This window comes from Trichomonas vaginalis, chromosome VI (assembly GCF_026262505.1).
Source record: "Trichomonas vaginalis G3 chromosome VI, whole genome shotgun sequence".
In the NCBI taxonomy this organism is placed as follows: Eukaryota; Parabasalia; order Trichomonadida; family Trichomonadidae; genus Trichomonas; species Trichomonas vaginalis.
Window position 1 is genome coordinate 4,075,145 of NC_067208.1, and position 23,635 is coordinate 4,098,779.

General features: G+C 34.2%; 17 protein-coding genes and 1 non-coding gene across 18 annotated transcripts, besides 2 other annotated features; 10 read left to right on the top strand and 8 right to left on the bottom strand.

Moving 5' to 3' along the window:
- Window positions 1-552: part of a mobile genetic element that runs on past the window's edge.
- Window positions 553-4,232: 3,680 nt separating this feature from the next.
- On the top strand, window positions 4,233-5,249 carry TVAGG3_0802370 (galactose-binding domain-like family; the record flags this gene model as incomplete). The annotated part of the gene is made up of 1 exon (XM_001297507.1): window positions 4,233-5,249. The coding sequence occupies one exon, from the start codon at window positions 4,233-4,235 to the stop codon at window positions 5,247-5,249; it is 1,017 nt and encodes a 338-aa protein (XP_001297508.1).
- Window positions 5,250-5,544: 295 nt separating this feature from the next.
- Window positions 5,545-6,173, top strand: TVAGG3_0802380 (regulator of G-protein signaling, RGS family; the record flags this gene model as incomplete). Its single annotated transcript, XM_001297508.2, has 1 exon — window positions 5,564-6,118. The coding sequence occupies one exon, from the start codon at window positions 5,564-5,566 to the stop codon at window positions 6,116-6,118; it is 555 nt and encodes a 184-aa protein (XP_001297509.1).
- A 107-nt stretch (window positions 6,174-6,280) lies between these two features.
- TVAGG3_0802390 lies at window positions 6,281-6,354 on the bottom strand. Its single transcript has one exon. It is a non-coding gene; the product is annotated as a tRNA-Lys (tRNA).
- A 1,084-nt stretch (window positions 6,355-7,438) lies between these two features.
- Window positions 7,439-23,635: part of a mobile genetic element that runs on past the window's edge.
- Window positions 7,728-8,335, bottom strand: TVAGG3_0802410 (uncharacterized protein; the record flags this gene model as incomplete). Its single annotated transcript, XM_051247398.1, has 1 exon — window positions 7,728-8,335. A coding segment is annotated over one exon (608 nt), but the record flags the coding sequence as incomplete, so codon positions are not given.
- On the bottom strand, window positions 9,145-9,471 carry TVAGG3_0802420 (uncharacterized protein; the record flags this gene model as incomplete). The annotated part of the gene is made up of 1 exon (XM_051247399.1): window positions 9,145-9,471. A coding segment is annotated over one exon (327 nt), but the record flags the coding sequence as incomplete, so codon positions are not given.
- TVAGG3_0802430 (uncharacterized protein) lies at window positions 9,629-9,856 on the top strand (the record flags this gene model as incomplete). The annotated part of the gene is made up of 1 exon (XM_051247400.1): window positions 9,629-9,856. One exon carries the CDS (start codon window positions 9,629-9,631, stop codon window positions 9,854-9,856), a length of 228 nt encoding a protein of 75 aa, XP_051082875.1.
- On the bottom strand, window positions 9,861-10,412 carry TVAGG3_0802440 (organellar and viral DNA polymerase type B; the record flags this gene model as incomplete). Its single annotated transcript, XM_051247401.1, has 1 exon — window positions 9,861-10,412. One exon carries the CDS (start codon window positions 10,410-10,412, stop codon window positions 9,861-9,863), a length of 552 nt encoding a protein of 183 aa, XP_051082876.1.
- On the bottom strand, window positions 10,730-11,729 carry TVAGG3_0802450 (organellar and viral DNA polymerase type B; the record flags this gene model as incomplete). The annotated part of the gene is made up of 1 exon (XM_051247402.1): window positions 10,730-11,729. A coding segment is annotated over one exon (1,000 nt), but the record flags the coding sequence as incomplete, so codon positions are not given.
- TVAGG3_0802460 (organellar and viral DNA polymerase type B) lies at window positions 11,908-13,055 on the bottom strand (the record flags this gene model as incomplete). Its single annotated transcript, XM_051247403.1, has 1 exon — window positions 11,908-13,055. A coding segment is annotated over one exon (1,148 nt), but the record flags the coding sequence as incomplete, so codon positions are not given.
- Window positions 13,594-14,433, bottom strand: TVAGG3_0802470 (uncharacterized protein; the record flags this gene model as incomplete). The annotated part of the gene is made up of 1 exon (XM_051247404.1): window positions 13,594-14,433. The coding sequence occupies one exon, from the start codon at window positions 14,431-14,433 to the stop codon at window positions 13,594-13,596; it is 840 nt and encodes a 279-aa protein (XP_051082879.1).
- Window positions 14,744-15,770, top strand: TVAGG3_0802480 (keratin-associated protein family; the record flags this gene model as incomplete). The annotated part of the gene is made up of 1 exon (XM_051247405.1): window positions 14,744-15,770. A coding segment is annotated over one exon (1,027 nt), but the record flags the coding sequence as incomplete, so codon positions are not given.
- On the top strand, window positions 17,705-17,803 carry TVAGG3_0802490 (uncharacterized protein; the record flags this gene model as incomplete). Its single annotated transcript, XM_001290227.2, has 1 exon — window positions 17,705-17,803. One exon carries the CDS (start codon window positions 17,705-17,707, stop codon window positions 17,801-17,803), a length of 99 nt encoding a protein of 32 aa, XP_001290228.2.
- Window positions 18,138-18,344, top strand: TVAGG3_0802500 (uncharacterized protein; the record flags this gene model as incomplete). The annotated part of the gene is made up of 1 exon (XM_051247406.1): window positions 18,138-18,344. The coding sequence occupies one exon, from the start codon at window positions 18,138-18,140 to the stop codon at window positions 18,342-18,344; it is 207 nt and encodes a 68-aa protein (XP_051082881.1).
- Window positions 19,310-19,708, top strand: TVAGG3_0802510 (uncharacterized protein; the record flags this gene model as incomplete). The annotated part of the gene is made up of 1 exon (XM_051247407.1): window positions 19,310-19,708. One exon carries the CDS (start codon window positions 19,310-19,312, stop codon window positions 19,706-19,708), a length of 399 nt encoding a protein of 132 aa, XP_051082882.1.
- TVAGG3_0802520 (uncharacterized protein) lies at window positions 19,745-20,320 on the top strand (the record flags this gene model as incomplete). Its single annotated transcript, XM_051247408.1, has 1 exon — window positions 19,745-20,320. One exon carries the CDS (start codon window positions 19,745-19,747, stop codon window positions 20,318-20,320), a length of 576 nt encoding a protein of 191 aa, XP_051082883.1.
- On the top strand, window positions 21,502-22,008 carry TVAGG3_0802530 (uncharacterized protein; the record flags this gene model as incomplete). The annotated part of the gene is made up of 1 exon (XM_051247409.1): window positions 21,502-22,008. One exon carries the CDS (start codon window positions 21,502-21,504, stop codon window positions 22,006-22,008), a length of 507 nt encoding a protein of 168 aa, XP_051082884.1.
- TVAGG3_0802540 (uncharacterized protein) lies at window positions 22,117-22,317 on the bottom strand (the record flags this gene model as incomplete). Its single annotated transcript, XM_051247410.1, has 1 exon — window positions 22,117-22,317. One exon carries the CDS (start codon window positions 22,315-22,317, stop codon window positions 22,117-22,119), a length of 201 nt encoding a protein of 66 aa, XP_051082885.1.
- On the top strand, window positions 22,734-23,087 carry TVAGG3_0802550 (uncharacterized protein; the record flags this gene model as incomplete). Its single annotated transcript, XM_051247411.1, has 1 exon — window positions 22,734-23,087. The coding sequence occupies one exon, from the start codon at window positions 22,734-22,736 to the stop codon at window positions 23,085-23,087; it is 354 nt and encodes a 117-aa protein (XP_051082886.1).

Sequence of the window (23,635 nt, forward strand, 5' to 3'; positions counted from 1 at the left end):
GAAAATGAAAAGGGTGGACAGGTTTGATTTAATGTTTGTGCTTAATGCTTTAAAGTATTGAACAGCCATGAAGAATGAACACTGAATGTGTCGACATTGAGTTAATAATTGATTAAAATATGATTTCTCATTAGTTATTAGTTTTGATTTCACCGCATCATCTAGAAAAATGAGTGAATGCAAAAATTCTCTATCAAAATTTGAAATAGAAAGTGTTTCAAATAATTCATCCCGTTGTTTATCAATAATTTTATCCTCTAATCCTTGCTTCTTGATTGTATTATATAATTCTTTATACATTACAAAGTTTTTTAAATAATCTTCTGCTTCTTCTTGTGATAAATAAATAATTGGAATTTTGATTAAATGCTTTAAAGATTCAAATGTATCATCTGAAGGTGAACCTGAACGGTTGATATAAATTAACACATGTGAATAGGGTGAAGTGTTAGCAATAATGATAATTTGTTTTAATATCGTTAATGTTTTACCTTTATTTTGTTTACCAATTGCTGCAGTGATTGAATTTAAGTAACATTCAGAATATGGAATTTTCATTAATTTTTCCTTAGATAGAGCATTTCTATTATCACTCAATGCTTCATTAATCATATCATCTACGTATGTATTATATACTCCTGCTAATTCTTCATAAGGGGTGGATGAATTTAAATCCATTTAATCAAAAATAAATTTATAATTTTAAACATTTCTATTCATCAATATTTCATCATATGAACTTCTATACTGCGGTGGTGTACCTGTTGGATGATATTTCAAACCTTCATCCGGTGTCCATGTCCAATATGTAGTCCTAGTAAACCAAACCTGAGGAGGATTTGTCACTTTTGAACAGTAAGTGTCATTTTCACCCTGAATGATTGGATAAGCTTTCACTTGTACTGTAACTTGTGAGTTGAAAGTTTCTAATCCATCAAAGAATATACCCGCTCCATCACGTTGAACTGGAATAGTGCATAAGAATGAAGTTTGGTCTTTCCATGTTCTAGCTAATGGTGTGCCATCATCATCATTCAGTGGTCTAGTTAATGAGTCCTCGTATTCTTCTGTGCATTCATTCACTCCATCTAAATCAGAAGCTTGAAGCATACGTGTAAAGAATATGTCACCCACTGTGGTCATCGCTTGATCGGGGAAGTTTCTGGAATCTATAGTGACCTGAAGACCTCGAAGCATTGGATTTTCTAAAACCGTTCTTTGCATTGCATTCTTCGGAAATGTTAACACAACATCTGTAACATTATGAAGAGCGTATGAGAAATCTGAGCTAATACCTTCAGGAGTGATGCAACCTCCATTTAGTGAACGAACGTCAATATGTTGAGCTGGAATCATGAATGGATCTTCCTTACTAAATAAACGTGGTATTGCTTTAACTGATTCTTCAATTAAACCGTATCCTGGTGTAATGCATTTATCCTCTAAAACTTCCATCTTTGTGCATGAAATAATAACGTCTTCAACTGTTGCGTCAGCAGATGTAGCTAAGCTTGTAATTAATTTGGCAGGAAGTCCGATTTGTTGGAATTTGCGATCATATTTATAAACATGATTCATAATCTTTTCATAATTTTCATCAGTTATCTTTTCATAAACGTAATTTTGTAAATCAGCAACTCTTAACGGGTCAACCTGACAAAATACTAAAGTATCCCTGAAAACATAATATTTAAGAATGATTTCACCAAATGATTTAGGATAATCATCGAACGCCTGAAATGCTAACAAATCATTTACCGGAATAATCATATCAAAAGTGACATCAACTTCTTCATTTGCTTTCTTGAAAACTTCTGAAGGGTCAATATATTTACCACATACTGAGTTATCATATTTTTGAACATTATTATATAACGAATGAACAAACTTTTTAACTTTCCTTTCTGATTTTGGTTTATATGTTGCAAATGCGAAAGATTCACGGGCGCAATCCATCTGAAGATAACCAGCATCACCTCTTTCGGTTTCTACTTCTAATTGCTTAAAGCTTTGATTTGATGATTTATAACCAACGAATAAACGCATGCATTTAAAAGCGGCATCACATGTGAAAGCTTTATTTGAAACTAGAGTTGCTTTAACTTTGCGTTTAATATATGTGTCACCTAATTGGTTCACATCATGAGCCGGATTTGTAATTCTTAAATGAGTTTGTTTATCATCAAAATATGGAGCATCAGAGTCATAGCATGAACTTTCAAGTTCTCTATAATATCTTCTTCCATCATTCTTTGCGAATATTTCATTTATCTTTTCGAATGAATGAAATACATTTCCATTAATCGGTTTAGTGTTTGGCACTAAATAGTTAGTCGTCATTTATTATTAAATAAAAAATCAAAATTAAAAGATGAAAATGAATTTTTAATTTTAATGAAATAATCAACTATGGCTGCAGGATTCTTTAAGAAACTGTGGGATAAAGTAAAAAGAGGAGCGCATAAAGTTTGGGAAGGGATTAAGAAAGGAGCAAATTGGATATTTAAGAATAAAGAAGCAATTAGTGACGTTGCTGAACAAATAGCACCTAATGTTCCGGTAAGGGAAGTATTAAATAAAGGAGATAAGGTTTATCGTCGACTACAACCGATACTAAGATAAAAATAATATTTATTTATTTTTCCACTATCTACCCCTATTTTATTAAGTATTCCTTCAGCAATTCCACCAACTGCGTTACCTGCTTGTGCTCCCATCGCCGGATTACCTGCTTTAGCACCTAATACTCCTCCTATGATAGTTCCTGCCGTTTTCGCTACTGGTGCCAAAAAGTTTGCAACGGGTTTAATAATCTTTTGATGAACCCAACTTGCAGCTTTCTTAATTCCTTCCCATAATTTTTTAAAGAATCCTGCCGCCATCTCTGATTTAATATTAATTAAAAAATATATTTCATCACTTATATTCTAATTTTTTATTTAATGATAAATGAAACCGATTTTAAAAATAAATGAAACAGAGGAGGAAGAAATAAATGAAAGTGAAAATGTTCAACAAAAAATAAACGTTGTTAAACCAATTACTGAAATAAAAATTTTTTCATCTGTTGATGAATTTAATGACTATTATGCTAATAATAAAAAATTATTTGAAGAATTGACAACATGTAAATTGAATAAAATGTTTAAAGTTGAGGACAGAGTCCAAGACCCGGAGGGTCATGGATTCAAAATTTCAAAAATAAAAGGTGTTGTTAGTTTAAAATCTATTCCTCAATCAAGAATCACCTCATTAATGAAAATTGATGATTTAACAAAAAGAATAGAAATTATTGAAGAGCGAATAAATCAAATTATTGATTTCATAAATTCAAATAATCATTAGTTTCTTAAAGTTCAATGTTGAACTCATCAAATTCATCTTCATCATCATTACCTTTAGTGAGTTTATTTACTCTTTCAACTTTATCTTTTGATAGTCTTTCGTTTAATTTTTTCTGAAGTTTTTCGTTACCAAGTTCTAAAATTTTACATGGATGATATTTAAATCCGTTAAATTCTTTTTCCTCAGTTTTAATCATTAATCTACAAAGAACTTTAGTGAAAAGGTTTTGTTGTTTAAACCACTTATCCTTAATATTTGTTATAAATTCAATATCCGGAATTAATTCCCAAATTTTTGAATTTTCGATTAATTTACCATCAAATGCAAAAGCAATAGGTTTAATATTAAACTTACCTTTATAAAATAAACTTTCTATGCAATCATCAAAATAAACGTCTACTTGTTTAACATGGGTGAGAATTGGTGAAAGTTTATTCATTAATTGATTCACAGTCACGAATTTTGATTCACTCATTTTCATACGAATTAAAAAAATAAATTATTCAAAAAATGTAAGACATGAATTTTTAAAGTTTATTTTTTTATTTTTTTTATTTTTTTTTATTTCATTATGTATGGGTTTAGTGAAAATTTCTTACGATTCTGAAAATTTTTAAATCTTGATTTATTCAAAAACGTAAGAATAAAAACCGTAAAAATCATACATTTTTTACTTCATATGTAAAAAAAAATGATACAAAATCGCTCAAAAATGTATGAATTCTTACGTTTACAAAAAAAGTCACAAAACCCTTCAACATATACTACTAAATTCATTCCAAAAATATCTCAACAAAATCGAATCATAGACAAGCAAACCCTCTAAAAATTGTTGATTTTTATTCGTTATGTAACATTTTTGTTATCATTTTGTAGAATTTTGATCAATGATTTGTTTACCTCCGATTTCTTTTGATGACTTATCAGGAGAGATGGAAACTATAATATGTAATGGAATAGAATATAAAGTTTATGGAGACTATTTTGCAAGTATTTCTCCATTATATGCAGAAATCAGATTAACAGGAAAGAATTCATTGTATTTAAAATGCAAAAATGAAGCATTTAGAGAGTTTTTAAATGCATGCCACAAGAAACCATTCATTGTTAGCACTGAAAATGTTGATGATTTGCTATTAATATCATCAATTTTTAAAATACAGAAACTTACAGATTTATTAAACTACACTAGAGCAAATCTTTACAATCAGAAAGATGTTATTGAAACAATGCAAGCAGAAATTTCTAAATTATCGAAAAAGCTTGACAAACAACACCACGAAATAGAAAATCTTAAAAGATCAATGATAAAACTCCCAGAAAGAGCAAATTCTCCGATTGGCAGTCAATCAGATTTCAATTCACCAACATCACTCAAAACAATCGAATTTACTGGAAAGCCAATGAAAGGAATTTTCTTTTGGCTTCGTCAGCAGACTTCAGATTCATTAGCATCATCCGGAATTATTAAATGTTCTGCTTCATCGACAAGCCATATATCAAATTGTGTAGACGATATCGTAGAAAACATAAGATTTTGTAAATGGATATCAATGCCTAAAAAGAGATCATGGGTCAAAATTGATTTCATTGATAAGGTAATTTCTGTACATGCTTACACAATACGCATCCCAACAGCATTGGGAATAGGATGGAGCCCGAAATCCTGGATAGTAGAAGGCTCAACAGATGAAATTTCATGGCAAATTATTGATGAACACAGAAATAATAATGTTTTTGAAAATGATGTTAGTATTTGCACATGGACAGTTACAGAAGCTGGTCCATTCAGATATATTAAGATTACTCAGACAGAATCAAGTAATCCTGTTGATTCTTATTTTACTCTTTGTGCAATTGAATTTTTCGGCGTAATACAAAACAGACCTTCATTCTTTGGTTAAATCATATACCAAAAATCATTGATTTGAAGAATTTTGTCATTTGATTTGTCAAATTCAAAATTTTATTGGACATGAACAAATCAAACCCGTTTGGATCAACATATTATTCATTTCTTTCGGATAATTTCCTATTTATTTTGTCTGAATGATTGAATTTGTTTTCAATTTTATTCAAGAATTATTTCCCTTAACGCAAAATCCAATTCAATTTTAATATTCATAATTATTGAAGTACAAGCTATTTACATACAGTATTATCAATAAAATATTTGATAAAAAACTGTACGTTTAGAGAATAAAAAAAAATCATAATTATGGATTGCATAGCACTTGCACAGCGCCTTGCCAACAAAGGACCAAGGACACAAGCTCCTATTGCACCAGTACAGAACAGATTCAGTGCAAAGAGAGTTACACAGAAGGCAGAAAATCAAGATGCAAATGGCTCAGATGGAAAGAAAGCCCATTTCGATTCTAATGACTCTGCACACTACATCCCACCAATCGAGGAAATCTTCACAGATGAAAACTTGATGAGATACTTCAAGAGATTCCTTACAGAAAGGAAGACAGAGGGTGTTATCGAGTTCATTGAGTATGCCAGAGAGTACAAGGCCAACTATCCACCAAATCCACAGAAACAAGTTAAAGTTCACAGATTAGTCATGGAAAAGCTTGGATCTTTACCATCTAACTTCATTAAGATTGCTACATCTGCTCATGAAGATATGAACCGCGTTGGAAGGTCTTCATTTGACAAGGTTAACAAATTACTTCTTGATGCACTTAACGAGAAGGAATATAAGGCATTCTTGAAGTGCCCATACTTCTCTAAGTGGATTCTTAAGTACCACAATGTTGACCAATAAATATAACCATGTATTTCAATTTTATTATTTATATATATTAAATTTACCGTTTTAGAATACTATTTCCTGTTTCTTTCAAAAAAAACTACCTCAATATATTTGAAATGAATGCATAGATGGGGAATCATCATATCCTTAGCGAAGAATAAAAATTGCAAAAAACGCTATCCTGGGGACTCGAACCCCAAACCCTTGGATTAAAAGTCCAAAGCTCTATCCTATTGAGCTAGGAAAGCCTCACGATTTTTCTGATGAGTTAGCATATATCATATTTGATTTAAATCTCTTCGATGTAATATGCGAAACAAATATATAAGTTATCAGATAAACTTATCACTTAATAAGGAAGTCAATTTGGAAAATTGTTTTCACTTTAGGAGAATATAATTTTCCATTTGGAAAATTTAAAAAGTGAGACGCGCAGGATTCGAACTTTTTTTAAAAGTTGATTTAAATGAATTTTAGTGTGGAATATAAGGATAATATCATATTTAAAATAAGAATATACTAGTTTAGGTGGTAATAATTTTTTCGATAAATTTGAGAGTATGTACGTTTAGGGCATGAAAAGTGTCAATTCGCTCAGCGAAAGCTGAGCTAGCTTCGTTCTCGAAAGAATAAGGAAGGAGTGAAAGAGAGTGATACAGATGTTGACACATTCATATCATTTCAACAAATTTGATCAAATTGAAATTCAATAAAATTCAATTCAATTCATATCCTTCAGTCAGTACATTGATATCCTTCTGCATCACAATGATAACTCGGGCATCAATAGTTCTACAACTAACTCAGAAAAAACAAGATTATTACTTCCTGCTTACAGCTTTTAAAAAGTTTCGATGATAAAAATCACTCTACTCTCGTTTATCGACATATGGTGATAGTAGGTAAACATATTCTTATCGATATTAATAAAAATATTTGTACGAAAATCTTATCCAATTAGAGAGTTATTCATAAAGTATATGATAATTATAATTACTTTATCTTTGTTTTATCTTTGAATAAACAATTTAATTTAAATTGCATAATATTTTTTGGTTGAAAGACAGGAAACTTAGTTGAGTTTGTATTATTTTTATCGTTTAATTCATCGTATCAGTGAGTGATCCAGATATTTAAGATATTTAGAAAAAAAATTATTAATTTGATTAACAAATTTTAATCAAAAGTACAGTATACATTGTGCGTCGCCTGTAGCCTACAGCTACAGGCACCGACACAATGAAAAAAGTGACAGAAAACTGACACCATACGGGCGCGCATATGTACGCATATATGTGTAAAAATAAACGTTCATATGTAAACTAACCTTTATTCACTAGCAGGGGCTGATAAATCATAATCGTCGAGAAGTACGATAGGTGGTCCCACCTGTTTAATCTGTATGGAGAGGCAAACGTGACGTAAGAAGCATAACACTGGTTTCTCAGTATATTTAATAGACTCTGCTGTTGGCTTAACTGTAAGCTTATATGTAATAGGTGAATTAGATAACTGACCCTGTTGGAATGTATAATCAGTTTCGCAAGGGAATCCACATAGGTAATGACCTAAGTCATTTGACTCGATTCCAAATTGAGGGACTGATGTGGTTGTGATAGACCTCATGACATCATAGTTGAAGCCAACAGTATCGTTATTATTGTTAGTGGCATTTGCCTGCATCTCATAGAAGATTGGATCATTAGATGCTTGAGCCTCAGCGGGTATGTTACCATATGCTCCACAGTTCAATTGAATTTGTTCAAACAATGGATTTTCATAGGTAGTGTTATAATTAGGTGTTTTCTTAAATAGTGTATAAATGGTGTTCACATATAATGGAGTAAATGCTGCCGTGAATGTACAAGGAGTTCCTTCACCTTTAGCCATTGAACCATCCATAGTAATGCAGTCAATTCTTTTGATTGGGAAGTTTAGAGTCTTTGCCGAATATCTTGTCACCAAATCACTATAGATGTTAGGGTCCAAAGAGAATGAGTTACAGTATGTAATCATTTCAAAGAAGTTTGCATTCTTCTTAGTGAACTTAATAAACTTGGTACCAAATGATATCGTACTCTTATCGGCATTCCAAGTTACAGTATCAATAACTTTGATACCTTCATAGATAGGAGTGAAGTGATTAGTGATTGGAATATAGCTTGTAACATTGGCTTGCATGTTCGGTAATGGTAGAATATCCTGATAACTTAATGGTGTCCAAACCATACCAGCAATACTGAACTTAACCTTAAGTTGTAAGTTACCAGCAAACGCTGGAAGGAATCTAATGTTATTAAGTATTAGGAATCTTCTTAGGTCAATCTTGATTGGTATGTGGAACTTTAATGTAGTTGCACCACTAATTGGTTTATTGAACTCAATAATCTGTCCAGAACGAACTGTATCACATCTATTGAAAACATCTTTATGTCTAGCCTTACTAAATACATCAACTTTCTTAATAGCTTCTGTTGTAGATGCAGTAGAAGTAATGTAACCTTCTTCTCTAGCATTATCTTGTGTATAAACACTTTTACCATTAGCGATTAATTGATATGATTCAACAGCATAGAATGAATCAATGTATCCCAACCAAATTGCTGGAAGATGTGCACATGATTTGCCACCAGCATATTTAGTATCAATTGCTTTAATTGCTGTAACATTTGATCCTGTAGGAGCTGTCTCAACAGCTCTTTCTTTATATACTTCACCATCATATTTAGGAACTTTTTCATCAGCTGGTTCAGTTTCTGTTGTAATTATGCACTCACCATCGACATAACCACTAATGAACGTATTATATAAGTCAATCATGTTCTCACCAGGTGGTGATATGTTAAATGTAATATAACCGTTATCAATAGTATTTGTCGGCATAGCTGGCACTTTTGTTGGGACATATCTATGGTTAGTATCTCCAATAGGAACTGCCCCATCAACTTGATCGAAATAATATCTTACTTGTCTGATGGAATCAGCAATACTGTATGTATTGAGGTTATCGTTCAACATCTTTCTCAGCTATAAAAAATTTACAATCTTCTTATTCTTGGGATTATTCGTCTTATTTGTGGCTGAGGTTTAGGAGGTTCTGGTTCAGGCTCTGGTTCATCATCGAAGTGTATTCTTTTCTCTTCCATTGATTGAACATATTCTTGATTCTCTTTAGTTTCCTTCTCACGTTCAATTGGGTCCATGTTTGGTTCATTAACTACACTGTTACGTTCTAATATCTTTGTCATCATCTCTAACAACATTTTATTAGTATATGCTTGTTCTTCTTCTTTCTTCTCATCAACTTTAGGAGCTTCTTGAACAACAGGAGCTGGGGCAGGAGCTGGTGAATTCAATGGTGCCTTTCTCTTTCTAACTTGAACTGAACCATTCTTCATATGACAAACATAATATAATGGATGTTGTATTCCTTTAGCTTCATTCAATATGATTGATTGCTTTTCACTTGGTGAAAGTTTTGACGTCATTTCTATCCTAATAAAATTTTTTACTCCTAACAAAATGACTGAGAATACTTTCGACAGAGAAGCACTCAAGAATGAACTTCGTGAAGAAATACTTAATGAACTCAAACCAAAAGAACAAACACAAGAAGAGAAACCAGCTAAACCAAAGCGTAAACTCACAGAGAAACAATTAGCTGCATTAGCAGCTGGACGCGCAAAGAATCCACGAATGATTGCAAAGAAATTGAGAGAAGAGGAAGAAGCTAAGAAAAATAATAAGTAAGTGTTTAGAACTTTAACTTACGTTCAAAAGATGACTTCGTTGAAATAGTGAAGTCCTTATTTTTGTTGAAGCATGGTTTCGAACCAATGCACAAGTCAAAGGTTATCTCATCACCTTCATAAAGAGATTTGTACAATTCCACGATGCTATATTTTTCCCCAACTTTCTCAGGGAAGAACAAACCTTTCTTCTCGTCATAATGTACTTGTATCGCATCTGGGAACATTTGGTTTGCAGTAAGTGCAATTACGTCCTGTGTGATTCCCTTCATTCGACAGTGGAAAGCAATTTCCTTGAGGTCATTGGTTAATTCGTCGAGGTAAGTCTTCTTTCCAACGAATATAGATCTTTGTGCCTTAGACATATGTCCTGCAGTAATCTCTGCAAAGTCTGAATGAAATTGACCCAGTGCTTTTCCAATGAGTTCTCTGTTATACCTTCTCTTGTATTCTTCTGCTAACTTATCTAAGTCCTTCTCATACAAGTGTAAACTATCTGTATCCTGATAGAACAACTTCAAGCCCAAATCTTCTGCTGTGAAGAATACTTCATTCATGATTCGTTTGGACATAGAAAGGATTGAAACACCTAATGGACAATAGTTAAAGTGACGAACGATAGGTTTAAATGACTTTACACATGAAAGTTCGGAATCGGGGATGAACTCTATTGTCTGTATGTCATTATAGTTCTTAATGATATAGTCAGTGAGCTTATTGTCCTTGATGAAACGAATCTTTTTGTCAATGGGCTTTAATATCGTCTTACCATAGATACTGTTCAAAAGAAGTTTGATGATCTCTTGTATCGGATTACCTTCCTTCTTATACTTAGCACGTAATTCGAAGAGCTTCTTAACTTCATTCCTTATTGTCATGTCCCTTTTTCCATCATAATAGTATCCATCAATGACTTTGCATGAGATCTCTTGGAACTTGATCAGATCTTGAAGCGTAATGTGGTCTACGAACATCTTGCAGCATGTATTGGAACTTCTGGCAACATGTAAGTCAGGGTTGATGTCAGGATTGACGACAATCAATGGGAATGCTGAGTTCTTACCGATCGACAAGATCTCGATCTGACAGTAAAATCCTGAGATGAACTTTTCCTTTGTTGGTTCAGCTTGGTCATCATCAAAGAGATGCTCCAACAAGTATTCACTGCTCTTCATCTCTTCTGTCATAACTTTTGGAATTCCTTCTAAACAGTAAAGTCTAGCAATTGCTGATGGATACAATGATACAGCATCGAAGTCAGTGATGAGTTCTCCTTCATTGTATTGCTTCTTGTTCTCAGCTAGCATGCATCTTCCTCCTTGAATACACTTGGAAATATATTCACGAGGTTTTCCTGCAAGATCAAAGAGATTACCGTTCTTCCAATATACTCTCTTCTCAAAGAGTTTGTTTGAGATAGAACTTATTGAAACATAATCATAAGCATCTATTTCAAACTCAGTCATGAGGTCATTGCGGAACTTAAGAAAGCCATCTCGTAAAATGCGTACATCTTGACCGCAATAGAATGACGAATAAACTTCCATGTCAAAGTGTTCATCATCAATCTTGCAATCTTCAATCTTCTCAATGTTCTCATTAAAAGCTTCAATATCTTTGACATGATTCATGGCATCATCGATGTTACCAACTTTAGTTGTATTAACTAACTCTTCCGTGTAGTAATTATATGGGAAAACTTCTTTTTCACCACTAGTGAGGTGAAACATTTCAGGGAATCTTTCCAACTTAGTTGAGATGATTGCATAAGAGTCTTTGAAGCAGAGAAGTTTTCCTTTGTACTTTCCTTGTATCTGCATCGTTTGTGAACCTTTGATGATTGGAGTTCCTGTAATCTCTTCTAACTGAGACATGAGAAAAGTGACATCGTACGATAAGTTGTGGAAATAAACTAAACTCTTATCTGGTAAAGCTTCGAGGAATTTTGACGCACAGTCACTTCCCCAAATTGATGTATAACCATCATCGTCATCTTCCATGAAACAAATGTTGTATGCTTTGTGAATGTTTCCATCAGTTGATGCTTCGAAGTCAGCAAAGAAAACATGTTCTCTTGGGAACTTCATGTCTTTCTTCGTCTCTGAACTCCAATCTTTCTTCATCCTTGCGCAATAACGCTCATTGTATGTGAGGTCAATCATTTCTTCAAGGTTCTCATTATACATCGTTGTGAAGTATGTGCAAAGTTCTCCTGTTCTAATTGGTTCGAAATAATTGTTAGCAAACAAGAGTTCAATGACTTTTGCAAGTGGTGTAACTAACTTTGAGTTAATTGCATACCTTGTTTCATATCTTCTGTTAACTAACATCTTCTTCTCTAAAGTCCAATCCTTGCACAACTTACAAACATCTTCATAGTTCTTGATGAACATTGAACTTATTGGAAGCTTTTCGTTCAACATGTAGTGGTCATACATTAATAAAAGTTCTACTGTCATCTTTGGTTCTTCATCTGGTTCATAAGTATATGAATGATTTGAATACTTCTCGTTGTATTTGATGACATGGAACCTTATTCCTGTTTCTTTGGCAATAACCTTAATCTTTGACATTGGAAAATCTTTGACACGAATGATTTCCCTCATATGATTAATTGTTGCTTCGTCAACACCAGCTTGAATACAAGCGTAGATGAAACATGAATCTTTCATCATCTTCTTTGCTGTCTCTGCATTAAGTTCGTTGAAGATCTGATACCTCTCTAAGTTAATAGGTAATTTGCATGTCCATGTCCAAAGCTGACCATTACGTGACCTGTTTCTCTTCTTTGAATGGTTTTGTTTGATGATCTTGAGTGCGATCTTTTCTTGACCTGCTGCTCTCATCGTATCTAACATAACTTGTTCTTCAGCTGTGAGTTTATATGGTGTGTACGTTCCTTTTCTCAAAGCAGAAGCATCAACATCTGAATAAGCTGTATAGTCAAAGATCTCGATCTTCCTTAACGAAGGAATACTACAAAGGAAGAAGTCATAGTTTGATTCAAGGACTTTAGATGCTAATTCTTGTACTTCTGCTATTGGAGCTTCATTAAGTAACTGATGAACTAATGATCCCATTGTATTGATGTTCAAATGACGCAAAATGTTTCTCTTCTCATCAAAGTCGTAATAGAATGTCCACTTCTGTTTGAAAAGGTCTATCTGTCCAATGAACTTTGCCATAACTCTTGGAAACATCTTGTTGAAGTAATCTTTTCCTCTTGGACTGTATTGGTCAATGTTAAACATAATGAATCTTTCTCCTGCTTTAGTTATTGGGTCTAACCATTTCTCATCAGGAAGTTTTTGACCATTAATGTTCTTAACAACGTAAAAGGCATTCTGTATTTCTTTGTATGCTAATTCGCTCTCATCAATCTTTGGTGGAGGGTCTGAGTATATTGGTTGCATCTCCATTAACGCTCTATTATGAGATCTCTGATCGTGATCTAAAGCAACTGGGGAATTTGAAGCTGGAACATTCATGATACCATTGTAGTCATCATAGAAGCTCTTAGCATTCTTGAAAATATCTGCTACACTTCCTGTACCTCCTTGATTCTTAATTGCCAGAGCTAATTTATTGGTAATGTCTTTAGCTTTCTTAGGCATTTTGATCCCAAACATATCAAGCATACCTTTCTTATCTTCTGGTGAAAGGTTATTAACTAATCCTTTTATAGCATTGAGCATGTTGGTCTTTTATAACCGATAAAAAAATATACGTTATTTTTTTTTAATCGTCATCGTAATCATAATCGTACGAAGATTCTGTATCATCATCACTGACATCATTGGTTTCTCTAACTTCTGGCTTATCTGGTTTAATCTCTATCACCATAAACATTGGTGACAATAATCGAACAGGCTGATCTTGGAAGTCAACTAAGGTAAACGTAACATTAGTTAGTTCCCATGGAAATGCATCTATCCATGGTGAGGATTCCTTACATATAAGTGGTTTACCAGATATCCAGAACTCATTGATGTTATAACATGTAGATCTGTACATGATCTTTCTTCGATCATCAACTTGGTCAATATTATTGAACCCAGAGATGACAGACATTGATGAACGAAGGTATAACTGATACCCGAAGTTGAGCATAGGTGGTTTTGGCATTTGTAGATAATAATTATGTACAATAGGTAGTTCTATTCCATATGCACCTAAAATAAGATTTGCTCTATGTGAAGCATCTTTTAAATAGACTTTATGTCCTTTGTCCTGTGACGTAAATATAAGTTGATTCGTAGCACTCAGTGAAACTGTTACATTATGTTGACCTTTTTTCTTGTTATAATAATCAAACTGTTTTGTTACAATCTCTTGTAGTTTTGATACAATAGTATCCATATCAAATGAAAGAGCTGACTTAAATGTACACACCTTTTCTTCTCCATCTTCGTCTAACTGTAAGACAAAATAATCTGTTTCGTCACAAACAATAAAGTTCGCCATAGTACTGACACTTTTTACTCTCATCTTTATCTTACTTGGATGCCCCATGTTAGGATCTGCTTGAAACTGTATTGTCCCGTAGTTATTAGGATCAGTCGATTGTAGATAATACATCATTTTTATATGTAGTAAAAGAATGAGTGTTGTTCCATATGCATATGAATGTTATAAGTCTAGCGTACTTCAATATAAAGAATATACTCTCAGAATTACTGATAATGCTTTAGTCATACATAAAGAAGGTGCTGATGAAGACATTACCATCGGTCCTGGTATATTACCTATCGAGCAACCAGATGGTACAATTGTTGAAACAGACTTAAATCAATACCTTCAAGCGTTACAGAATCGTGTGACAAAAGTAGAGAATAATTACTTAGATGCTCCATTCTTCACAACTGATAGAGATTATATGTTTTCATGTATGGCGAGTAATGGTTTGCAAGAAACTCGTGAGGTAAATATTAATGAAGCATTAGAGACTATAATATATCATGTTAAACGGTTATTATCGATTGACCATGGAGTTCATTTTGACCCAAGGTCTACACTGTTCAATATACCAATGATTGAAAACAGTCAATTAACATTTAAAGAAGATACATTGTATAATGCTTTAAACGCAGCATTTGCTTATATATTAGGTCATGAACAAGTACAAAATAGTGGTATTGCAATATACTTAGATAAAGTTATGTTAAAGAAACCATTGACATTCACAGAAGATGGTCCAAAAGCAACTGGTATTGTTGGTGATGGAACATTATTGACGAAAGAATACTTAGCAAGTCATGTCGGAGAATTTTTCTCCACTAATGATAGCATCAGTACAACACCAGAAGTTATTTTATTGAAGAAACCAATCACATTTGATGTTAAAGGAAAGACAAAAGCAACTGGTATAGCTGGCGATGGAGTTCTTCTGACTAAGGAATACTTGAAGAAAAATATCAATGACTTCGTTGAAATTGTCAAAGATAAAGAATCTGGTCTTAAGTTCAACCCTTTATCATTCATCTTTGCCATAGCAAACGCCGGTGCTACTGCAGCCTCATGGATATCACTCCAGAGTCAAATAAATGCTCTTTGGGCTTTTGTTGAAAGTCAAGAAGGTATAGATACTGTTCTTGACACTCTGGGTAATCTTGGTCCAAATCATAAAGGAGGTTTTGTGGATGGAATAAAAAATTTAGTTGAAAAGACTAAAACAAGTTTCCAGAAGATAACTCATATAGAAAGATTCAGAAATGAAGGTTATATGGAACTTGAGAGTTTTGATGTGACTGGACCTTTGGAACCAATTCCAATGCCACGTGATGCTAATGATGAAGAAGAGAAAGATCCTGGACCAAAAACAATCATTTCTACGTTAAGTACTTTGTACCCTGATTTTGTGACCTTAGTGAAAGTTGCTAATACATCAAGAAAGAACAATAATATTAATATGTCTGGTACTGATGACCTTACTGATTATCTTTATCTCATTCTTGCTGAATTAGCGAAGAAAGTTGAGGAGAACAAAAATAATGGAGGAAGAACTGCACTTAAGATTGCAGACAAAGCTGACAAAAGTTATGTTGACGAAGAGATACGTAAAGTTGCATCTAAAGAATATACTTTATCACAGTCTGTCATACTTAAGACAATCAAAGGTCCAGAGAAAGATATGTACCCAGGTGATGGTACAACAGTTAAAGTTAATGAAAGAGTTTCATTCCCATCTGGTATTGATGCAAAAGAAGTATATATTAATGGTGAAAACATCAATACAACATTGATTCCTTTGAAAAATAATGAGTTCACTGAACCTTTGACAGTTAAATCAATTCGTTCAAGAGAAGACAAACCTGTTATAATCAATAAAATAGGAGCTGATAATGACCAACCAGTTCAAATCAAGAAAATAAGAGCTGATGACATTATCTTGAACTATACTTTAGGCTCAAGTGCACCTTTAGAGAATCCAAGCACTAGTGTAAGAGATACACTTAATAGTTTAGATAGTAAATGTACGAACATTGAAGGTCATGTCAGAAACTTTGAAACACATGAGCTACCAACAATGTTAGATAAGAAAGCTGACAAAACTTATGTGGATGCAGAACTAACAAAGAAATTTTGGAAACCAGATAAAATGACATTTACAACAGAAATTATAAATGGTGAACCAGCAACTCCATTTGAATTTGTTAGAGGTCTTCAACCAGATACTTTTGAATTTTTCTTGGATAATTCTATTGAACTAACATTACATTATAAAAGTGGAACAAATGCAACATTTCATCCGGGAGATACATTCCAAATGGTATTTAATGACATAAGTTCTTTAGAATATGTTTATAGAGCTATGAGCATATATGATTTAATATATCCTATAGGAGCTGTTTATACGTCTATGAATCCAATAAATCCAAACACTTTATTTGGTGGTAGATGGTATGAAATAGTTGACAGTTTTCCATTCTACACTAATACGCAGTCAATGAAGATGGGAGGTTCAAAGAAAATAGGTATTGAAAACCTTCCTTCACATATGCATAGGTTCAGTGGAAGAACATCTGTGGAAGGAAACCATTCACATTCAATGACAAAAAGAGGTTATACAAATCTTGCAGCAGGTTCGGATAGACAGGGAATGCATAGATATGATATTTCAAGTGACCCAGTAGATTCAAGCACAGGTATTTTCTGTGGAACTGCAGGAAATCATACACATGTTGTAGCTGGCATTACAGACCCAGCAGGTAATGGAAAAGATTATATGCCTCCTTATATAACAATGCACGCTTGGATACGAGTTGGTTAACTCAAGATCACGATCACAAACTGTTTCTCAGTATGAATGAGTAGCTCTATTTTTACATCATTACTGAAGTATTTCTTTTCTTCATCAATGACAGAAAGAATGTTTTCATCATCTTTTAAAGATCTTACCAAAGTTAGATCTTCATCAGAAAATCTCAAAGAAAGACTCATTTATGCACTAATAAAAATATAGCTAATTATTTTTTTATCTGAACTTTTTATCGGGTATATAAAGATGTCTGAACATCATATAAAGTTCTTTAAGATCCAACAGTTTGTAGATGAAGTGAAGAAGCAAAATAAAACAGCAAAGAGACTACTTATATGCTTACCACAAACATTATGTCAAGGAAAGTATGGTTATAGTGCAAGTCCGATCATGATCTTTGTCGATAAGCAGAAATACACAAATGAAGGTTTAGCTAATTTACTCAAGTTTGAAAAGATAGCTATAAACATTCCTGACCATTTCTCAGCGAGAATAAACCTTGACAAGACTAAAAGTTATTGTTTATATGTAGATCTCACGAAATCAACAAAGAGTAAAGACAAAGAATATAACCCAGTTGAACTTAAGACAATGGGTAAGAACTTACTCAAAGCTGCTATCAAACCTGTCGAAGAGATCGACATTGAGGATGAAGCAGAAGAAATAGATGTAGATCCTGATGCATTATAAACGATAAAGTTTATTTTTGGAGGAAGATGGTGTCAGACCCTTTAATCTGGTATGCTTGTTCTAGGTAATTGCAGAAACCTAGAAAGATTGGTATTGGTCTGAGTTTCATATCTGTTCTCTCATCTCTCCATTGAAGCAAGTAAATTTTCATGAAGAGTTCGTCTGGATTCTCAGGTTTTGGTACACACTGATCGAAGATCTGTATGACCTCTTCATGACCGTACCCTATGGTCAGACATGAGTGTTAAGAAGAACTTTTGCATCTTCGGACCAGGTTTAGCATCTATGCAACGAGTGGGTCTCATTGACATTTTTGTCACTTTTATTTGGTCGAATGGAAGGATTCGAGTTCATGCCACTTGACAGCAAAGAAGGTGCAGAAGAGGTTGTTGTTGCTGCATTCTATGCGAGCTCACACGTTGACGCATTCCGAACTTACCAGGATGACCTCGAAAAAGAAGGTCGAAAGCTTGGAAAGATCCAAATGTTGCTTGAGTTCTTCCGTGGAAACCTTGCACAGAAGTATGAGAAGAAAGAATAAACAACTAATTATTACTGAGCTTAGCTCATAAATGTAAGTTTTTACTCTGATCAGATCTTAGATCTCGTCGGGACAAGCGGAAAGGATAAAGTCCATGAGCTGGACTTTTGTCTTAGTGAGCGGTACTGCGGTCATGAGTAGTTCGCGCTTGTTTGAGCCACTTGGAACGCGACCCTTCCAATTCCTCATAGATCTCAAGGCAGAGATCGTGAAGAACTCAAGGACAAAGAGTCTTTGAGACTTGGTAAGGAATCCCTCATCATCTCTTTCATCCTGGAGGGTCTTTGTGGATGCAGTGGACTTGATCTCGTCTTCTCTCGATCGGATCATTCTCATAATCTTCATCACCCTTCTTCCTAAACGTCATCTGCTCTCTCTTGTAGTCGTTCCTGAGAGCATTGAGTCCAGCTTCAAGATCTTGTGAGTTCTTTGCAGGTTTATTGAAAGTTTTCTTTTCCTGCATTTGCTGTATAAGCTGGGTTTGCTGTTGCATCATCTGCATCATCATTGCCATCATATCTAGTGTTGGTGATGCTGGAGCTGGTGTTGTACCATCTTGGGACATTCGGTCGTCGGTTATGTCTTTACAAAAGACTGCTTTACAAAAGACAGCTTTACAAAAGACAGCTTTACAAAAGACAGCTTTACAAAAGACAGCTTTACAAAAGACTGCTTTACAAAAGACAGCTTTACAAAAGACAGCTTTACAAAAGACAGCTTTACAAAGACAGACAGCTTTACAAAAGACTGCTTTACAAAAGCATTTTCTCACAAAATTGAATACTTTTGCTTTACAAAAGACGTCTTGACAAAAGATTGCTTTACAAAAGTCTGCTTTACAAAAGACGTCTTGACAAAAGATTGCTTTACAAAAGTCTGCTTTACAAAAGATTGCTTTACAAAAGATTGCTTTACAAAAGTCTGCTTTACAAAAGAGCTTTACAAAAGATTGCTTTACAAAAGCCATGACTGATCTTCATCCAATTTGTTTAATCGAACTTAATGAAGTAATTTCTGCATATCTCCTGCATGTATTTGGAAACGAGAGGATAAGACAACTCACCAAGGTTTCCAGACGCCAGATCCAAAGACTTGAATCAACTGCAGGAGTAATCCTAAGCTTTGAAGAAGGATTAACCAATAAGAAAGATGTCATTGACTCCAAGCGTGAAAGCCTTGCTGCTTTCTTACGCAAACACCCATGGGTCGATGTTGATCTCCAAACTCCTTACCAAGGACTCGTTGAAACCTTCACGACCTACAGACAGCTCCTTGACAGACCTGAGCAGAACCTTCTGGTCGAACGTGATGGCACATTAAGCCCTACAGACGAGTCAATCCAGAGAGAAGAAGCTCAAGAGTAAAAATCTGACATTTATACTTTACATGACATTTTTTTCATGAGTGTTCACGTTAAGATCAATGATGAAAACATGACTTCATGGGAAGATATCATTGATGACATAGAGAATGACCTTGATGAAAACATGATGGGAGCTCAAACGTCAGTTAAGGTCAAACTTGGTGAAGTTCAAGAAAAGATCTCCGAGATCAATGCAAAAATATCTGCTCTTACAGAGGTTGACGTTTATTACAGAAGCTTGGAGAGAACTTTAAGCAAACTTGAACGTCAGAACCAAAGTCTCATAGTTGTGCTCCAGAAACTCAGTCTCATGCGTAAAGCATATAATGACTACCTACATGTAAGAGACTTACCTTCTTATTCTACTCCAGATCTCGACTTTTCCGATATAAGTCCAATCCTTATTGATACAACACTTACGATAGCAGGGATGCTTCCTACATATCCAGAATATGATAACTTACCTCAGCTCTTCGAGTATCTCAAGAAAAAGTTCATGATCTTATTATGCGAGACCATGAAAAGACGTCAAAATACCAGAACAGAACGAGAACAGAGCTTACTAATAGACTTATTATATAATACTAAAGAAATAAAGGAGTTTTTATTCTAACTTTGGTATTTTTGGGAAGAACTGATCTGGATCATATTTGTCAACCACAGGTTTTGGTATCAAAAGTCTCTCTGGTTCTTGGACGGCTGGTACTGGAAATGGTTCCTTTGGTTTCCTAGCTTTTGGGAGATCTAAAAATTTTCTTGGTCTCTTTCTTTTGTGTAAGTGTTGTCCATTTTTATCGACAACGAATGTGAGCTTTCCGTCGTCAAAGATGAATGTCGTCGCTTCTTCAGTTCCCTCATCAACTATTATCTTCTTGATCTTTCTCTTCTCCATTAACAGAAAAAGTGACATATATTACTTCATTATTTTTCTGAGTGTTAGGATTAATTAAACCTCTATCTATAACATGCTTTCTCATAGAAATTTCTCTCCATATCTTTTTGTCAATATCTCTATAAGTTCTTCTGTATAAGATTTATCACTACTGAAGTAAATAGATGGATAATTAAGGACATCAAAGGTTTCTACAGTATCTTTAAGAGTCCATTCATCTCCATACTGTATAGAATAAGTATGGAAGTATGGAGGATCACATATAAAGAAAACATTGGGAAGATCTTTATACTCATTGAAGAGTATTCTCCAATCTTTATGAACAATAGTTAAACCTTCAAGATAGTCATCTATGTTTTCACCAAATAAGTTAGTATATCTGAGGTATAACACTTTCTTCATTAATGTGTCAAGATCATAGTATTTGTATGCTCCAGAATAGAGAAGACGTGAACATAATGTATCCCAGTCTATGTATGGAGCTTTACTTATAACTTCTCTGACGATCTCTTTCTGATCAGTAGGAATTTTCTCATCTGGCTTAACATTTATTCTCTCCTTAAGTTCCTTAAGTATTTCATTCGTGTCATGAATGTGTTTCAGTCTATCAACGTAGTTATCATAGTCGTTAGCTATGATCGTTGCTTTTGGGAACATAATATGCAACAGATGAGAGATATAGAGAGAACCACCAAAGAGGTCAACGAAGACATAATCCCCTTTGATGTCTTTGAGTATGTCGATAAGATCTTTCCTGATCTTCGACTTATTACCTATGAAAGGTAAAGGAGGTTTGGTAAAAATCATTTATATGGTAATAAATAAGTGTTTACTTGAGACAATAACCTCTGTTGAGTTTGTAGAACAAGATCAGAAGTACGATCAAGTTCAAAACAACACAAATGGCTAGGATTGCGTTACCAACAATCTTTGTCTTTTCCCAGCAAGACTTCTTCTTTGGTTCATGTGCTGCTTCGACATCACTGTATGGCTCGGACATTAACTTAAAAAGTGTCATGACCACTTCATTTTTGATGAAGTCAACAGCTTATGTCCACTTCCTCCCACAAGCACTTGAGGAACAAGAGAAGGTCATCATTGAATACCTTCAAGCCACTGAGAAGCTCCAAAAGCTTCAAGATCTCCGCGAAGAGTTCAAGTCCCGCTTGAAACAGGAGAACTTACTGCAGGAATACATGCTCATTTTGTACCCATTACTAGATGGCTCCCATTTACCATCAGAGTACACTGCAGCTCTTGATGCACTCAAAGATCTTCGCGATCACCGTCCGATCGGTAAAGAAGCCTTCGAGCTCACCATTGAGCAAGCCATCCTCGCCAAGTACAATGCAAAGAAGCGGATGCTCGAAGCTCTTGATAAGATCAAGGAGTACGTCGAAACGTTCTAAAATAATTACTTGAGTAAACAATAAGTTTTATTGAGTAAGTCTTGAAACATTTGTGCTTTTGTTCTTGTTTGAACAACCATATTTAACATTAGATAAAAAATTTTTTGGTTAAACAATAACATACTTAAGACATAAATTATACCTACTTATTAACTCAGTATATTGTGCATTATATGCATACTTAAACTCTTGAGCAATATTGTTCTCATCAATGATTCTGATCTGAGCTATTTTTGAGAAAGGTGGTGGAATACCACAACATGTGATGTCTGGGTCCAGTAGGTCTATTTCACACTTGAACCCAGTCATTCTGTGAACAACTTCTTCCAAGTCTGGCTTAGGTAGTAAGATCTGATCTTTGCTCACTAAGTTAGAAAAGAGCTCTTTGTCTTGGTCTAGAAGTATCTTCTGGTATATACTAAGTAAATACTCTTCTACACCAATCCTCGATGAAGTCTCCACAGATCTCGATGAGGTCAGGTTGGAAGTTAATGGACTTAAAGGAGGAGGATACATTGGTGCTTCTGAGTTCGTAGTTGTTTCCTCTTTTTTTATCTCTGTTGGAGCATCACTTACTGTACCAGATGGATAGTTCTTTATCACAATGTTATTAGTTGTTCTTGAATCAACATTGCTTGTTGGTTCAATTGGAAGATTAGCTGCACCATAAAGAATTGACTTCGATCTCATTTGTTATGAGTAAAAATTGTTTTATTCTCATATAAATGACGAACATTAACCCAGAGAACAACACAGAATATACTGCAACAGGAGTTGTTTACAATGATCTAGATCAGATCGTCCAACTCAAAGCCCCAAGAGGAAGGAATTTAATAAGACAACCTCCACCAAAGATATATGTTGATGATGGTAGTAATGGGTTCAACTTAGTGTATCATTACTCATATCCTCAATATGCAAAAATTGGGTCTACCCCAAACGTGACAAACCATTATATGAACCTTTATGATGAAGCAAGGTTTCATGCACCAACGAAGAAAGAACCTGATGCATCAAGATTACATGAATTCGCAGACCATGATGGTTATAGCGATTACTCAATGCCTGTAAGACTTTAACGTTAATAAAAAAATGACTGTTGGTAAACAAGAAAAAACTTTAATACAAGAGGATTTGATGCTACCAATATATTCAACTGATATGGGAGCTTATCAATTCGATACATTTGAGAATCCTGGTGGAACACCACCATATTTTCTTTTGTTCATCAATGTAAACAGTAGAAAAGGTTATGCGTTCCCAATGAGTGAAAAGAACTCAAACAATGTTCTAAGTGCAATGCAGAAGTTCATTTCACAAGCTACAGGTGAAATGAAGCCTACAATACTTACTAGTGATGAAGACCCAGCTTATACGACACAAAATGTTCGAGATCTGTTGGTCAGTCATAACATTGAGCACATGACGACACAGAAATACAATCATAACATACTAGGTATTATTAATAGGTTCTGTAGAACTATTAGAACTATGTTACATATGAAGTTAAACCTCAAAGAAGGTGATAAAACACCACCTTTCACTGCAGATACAATGAGACAAATTATTAATGACTACAACACTGAATATCATTCAAGCACACAACAAAAGCCTGATGATTTCACAG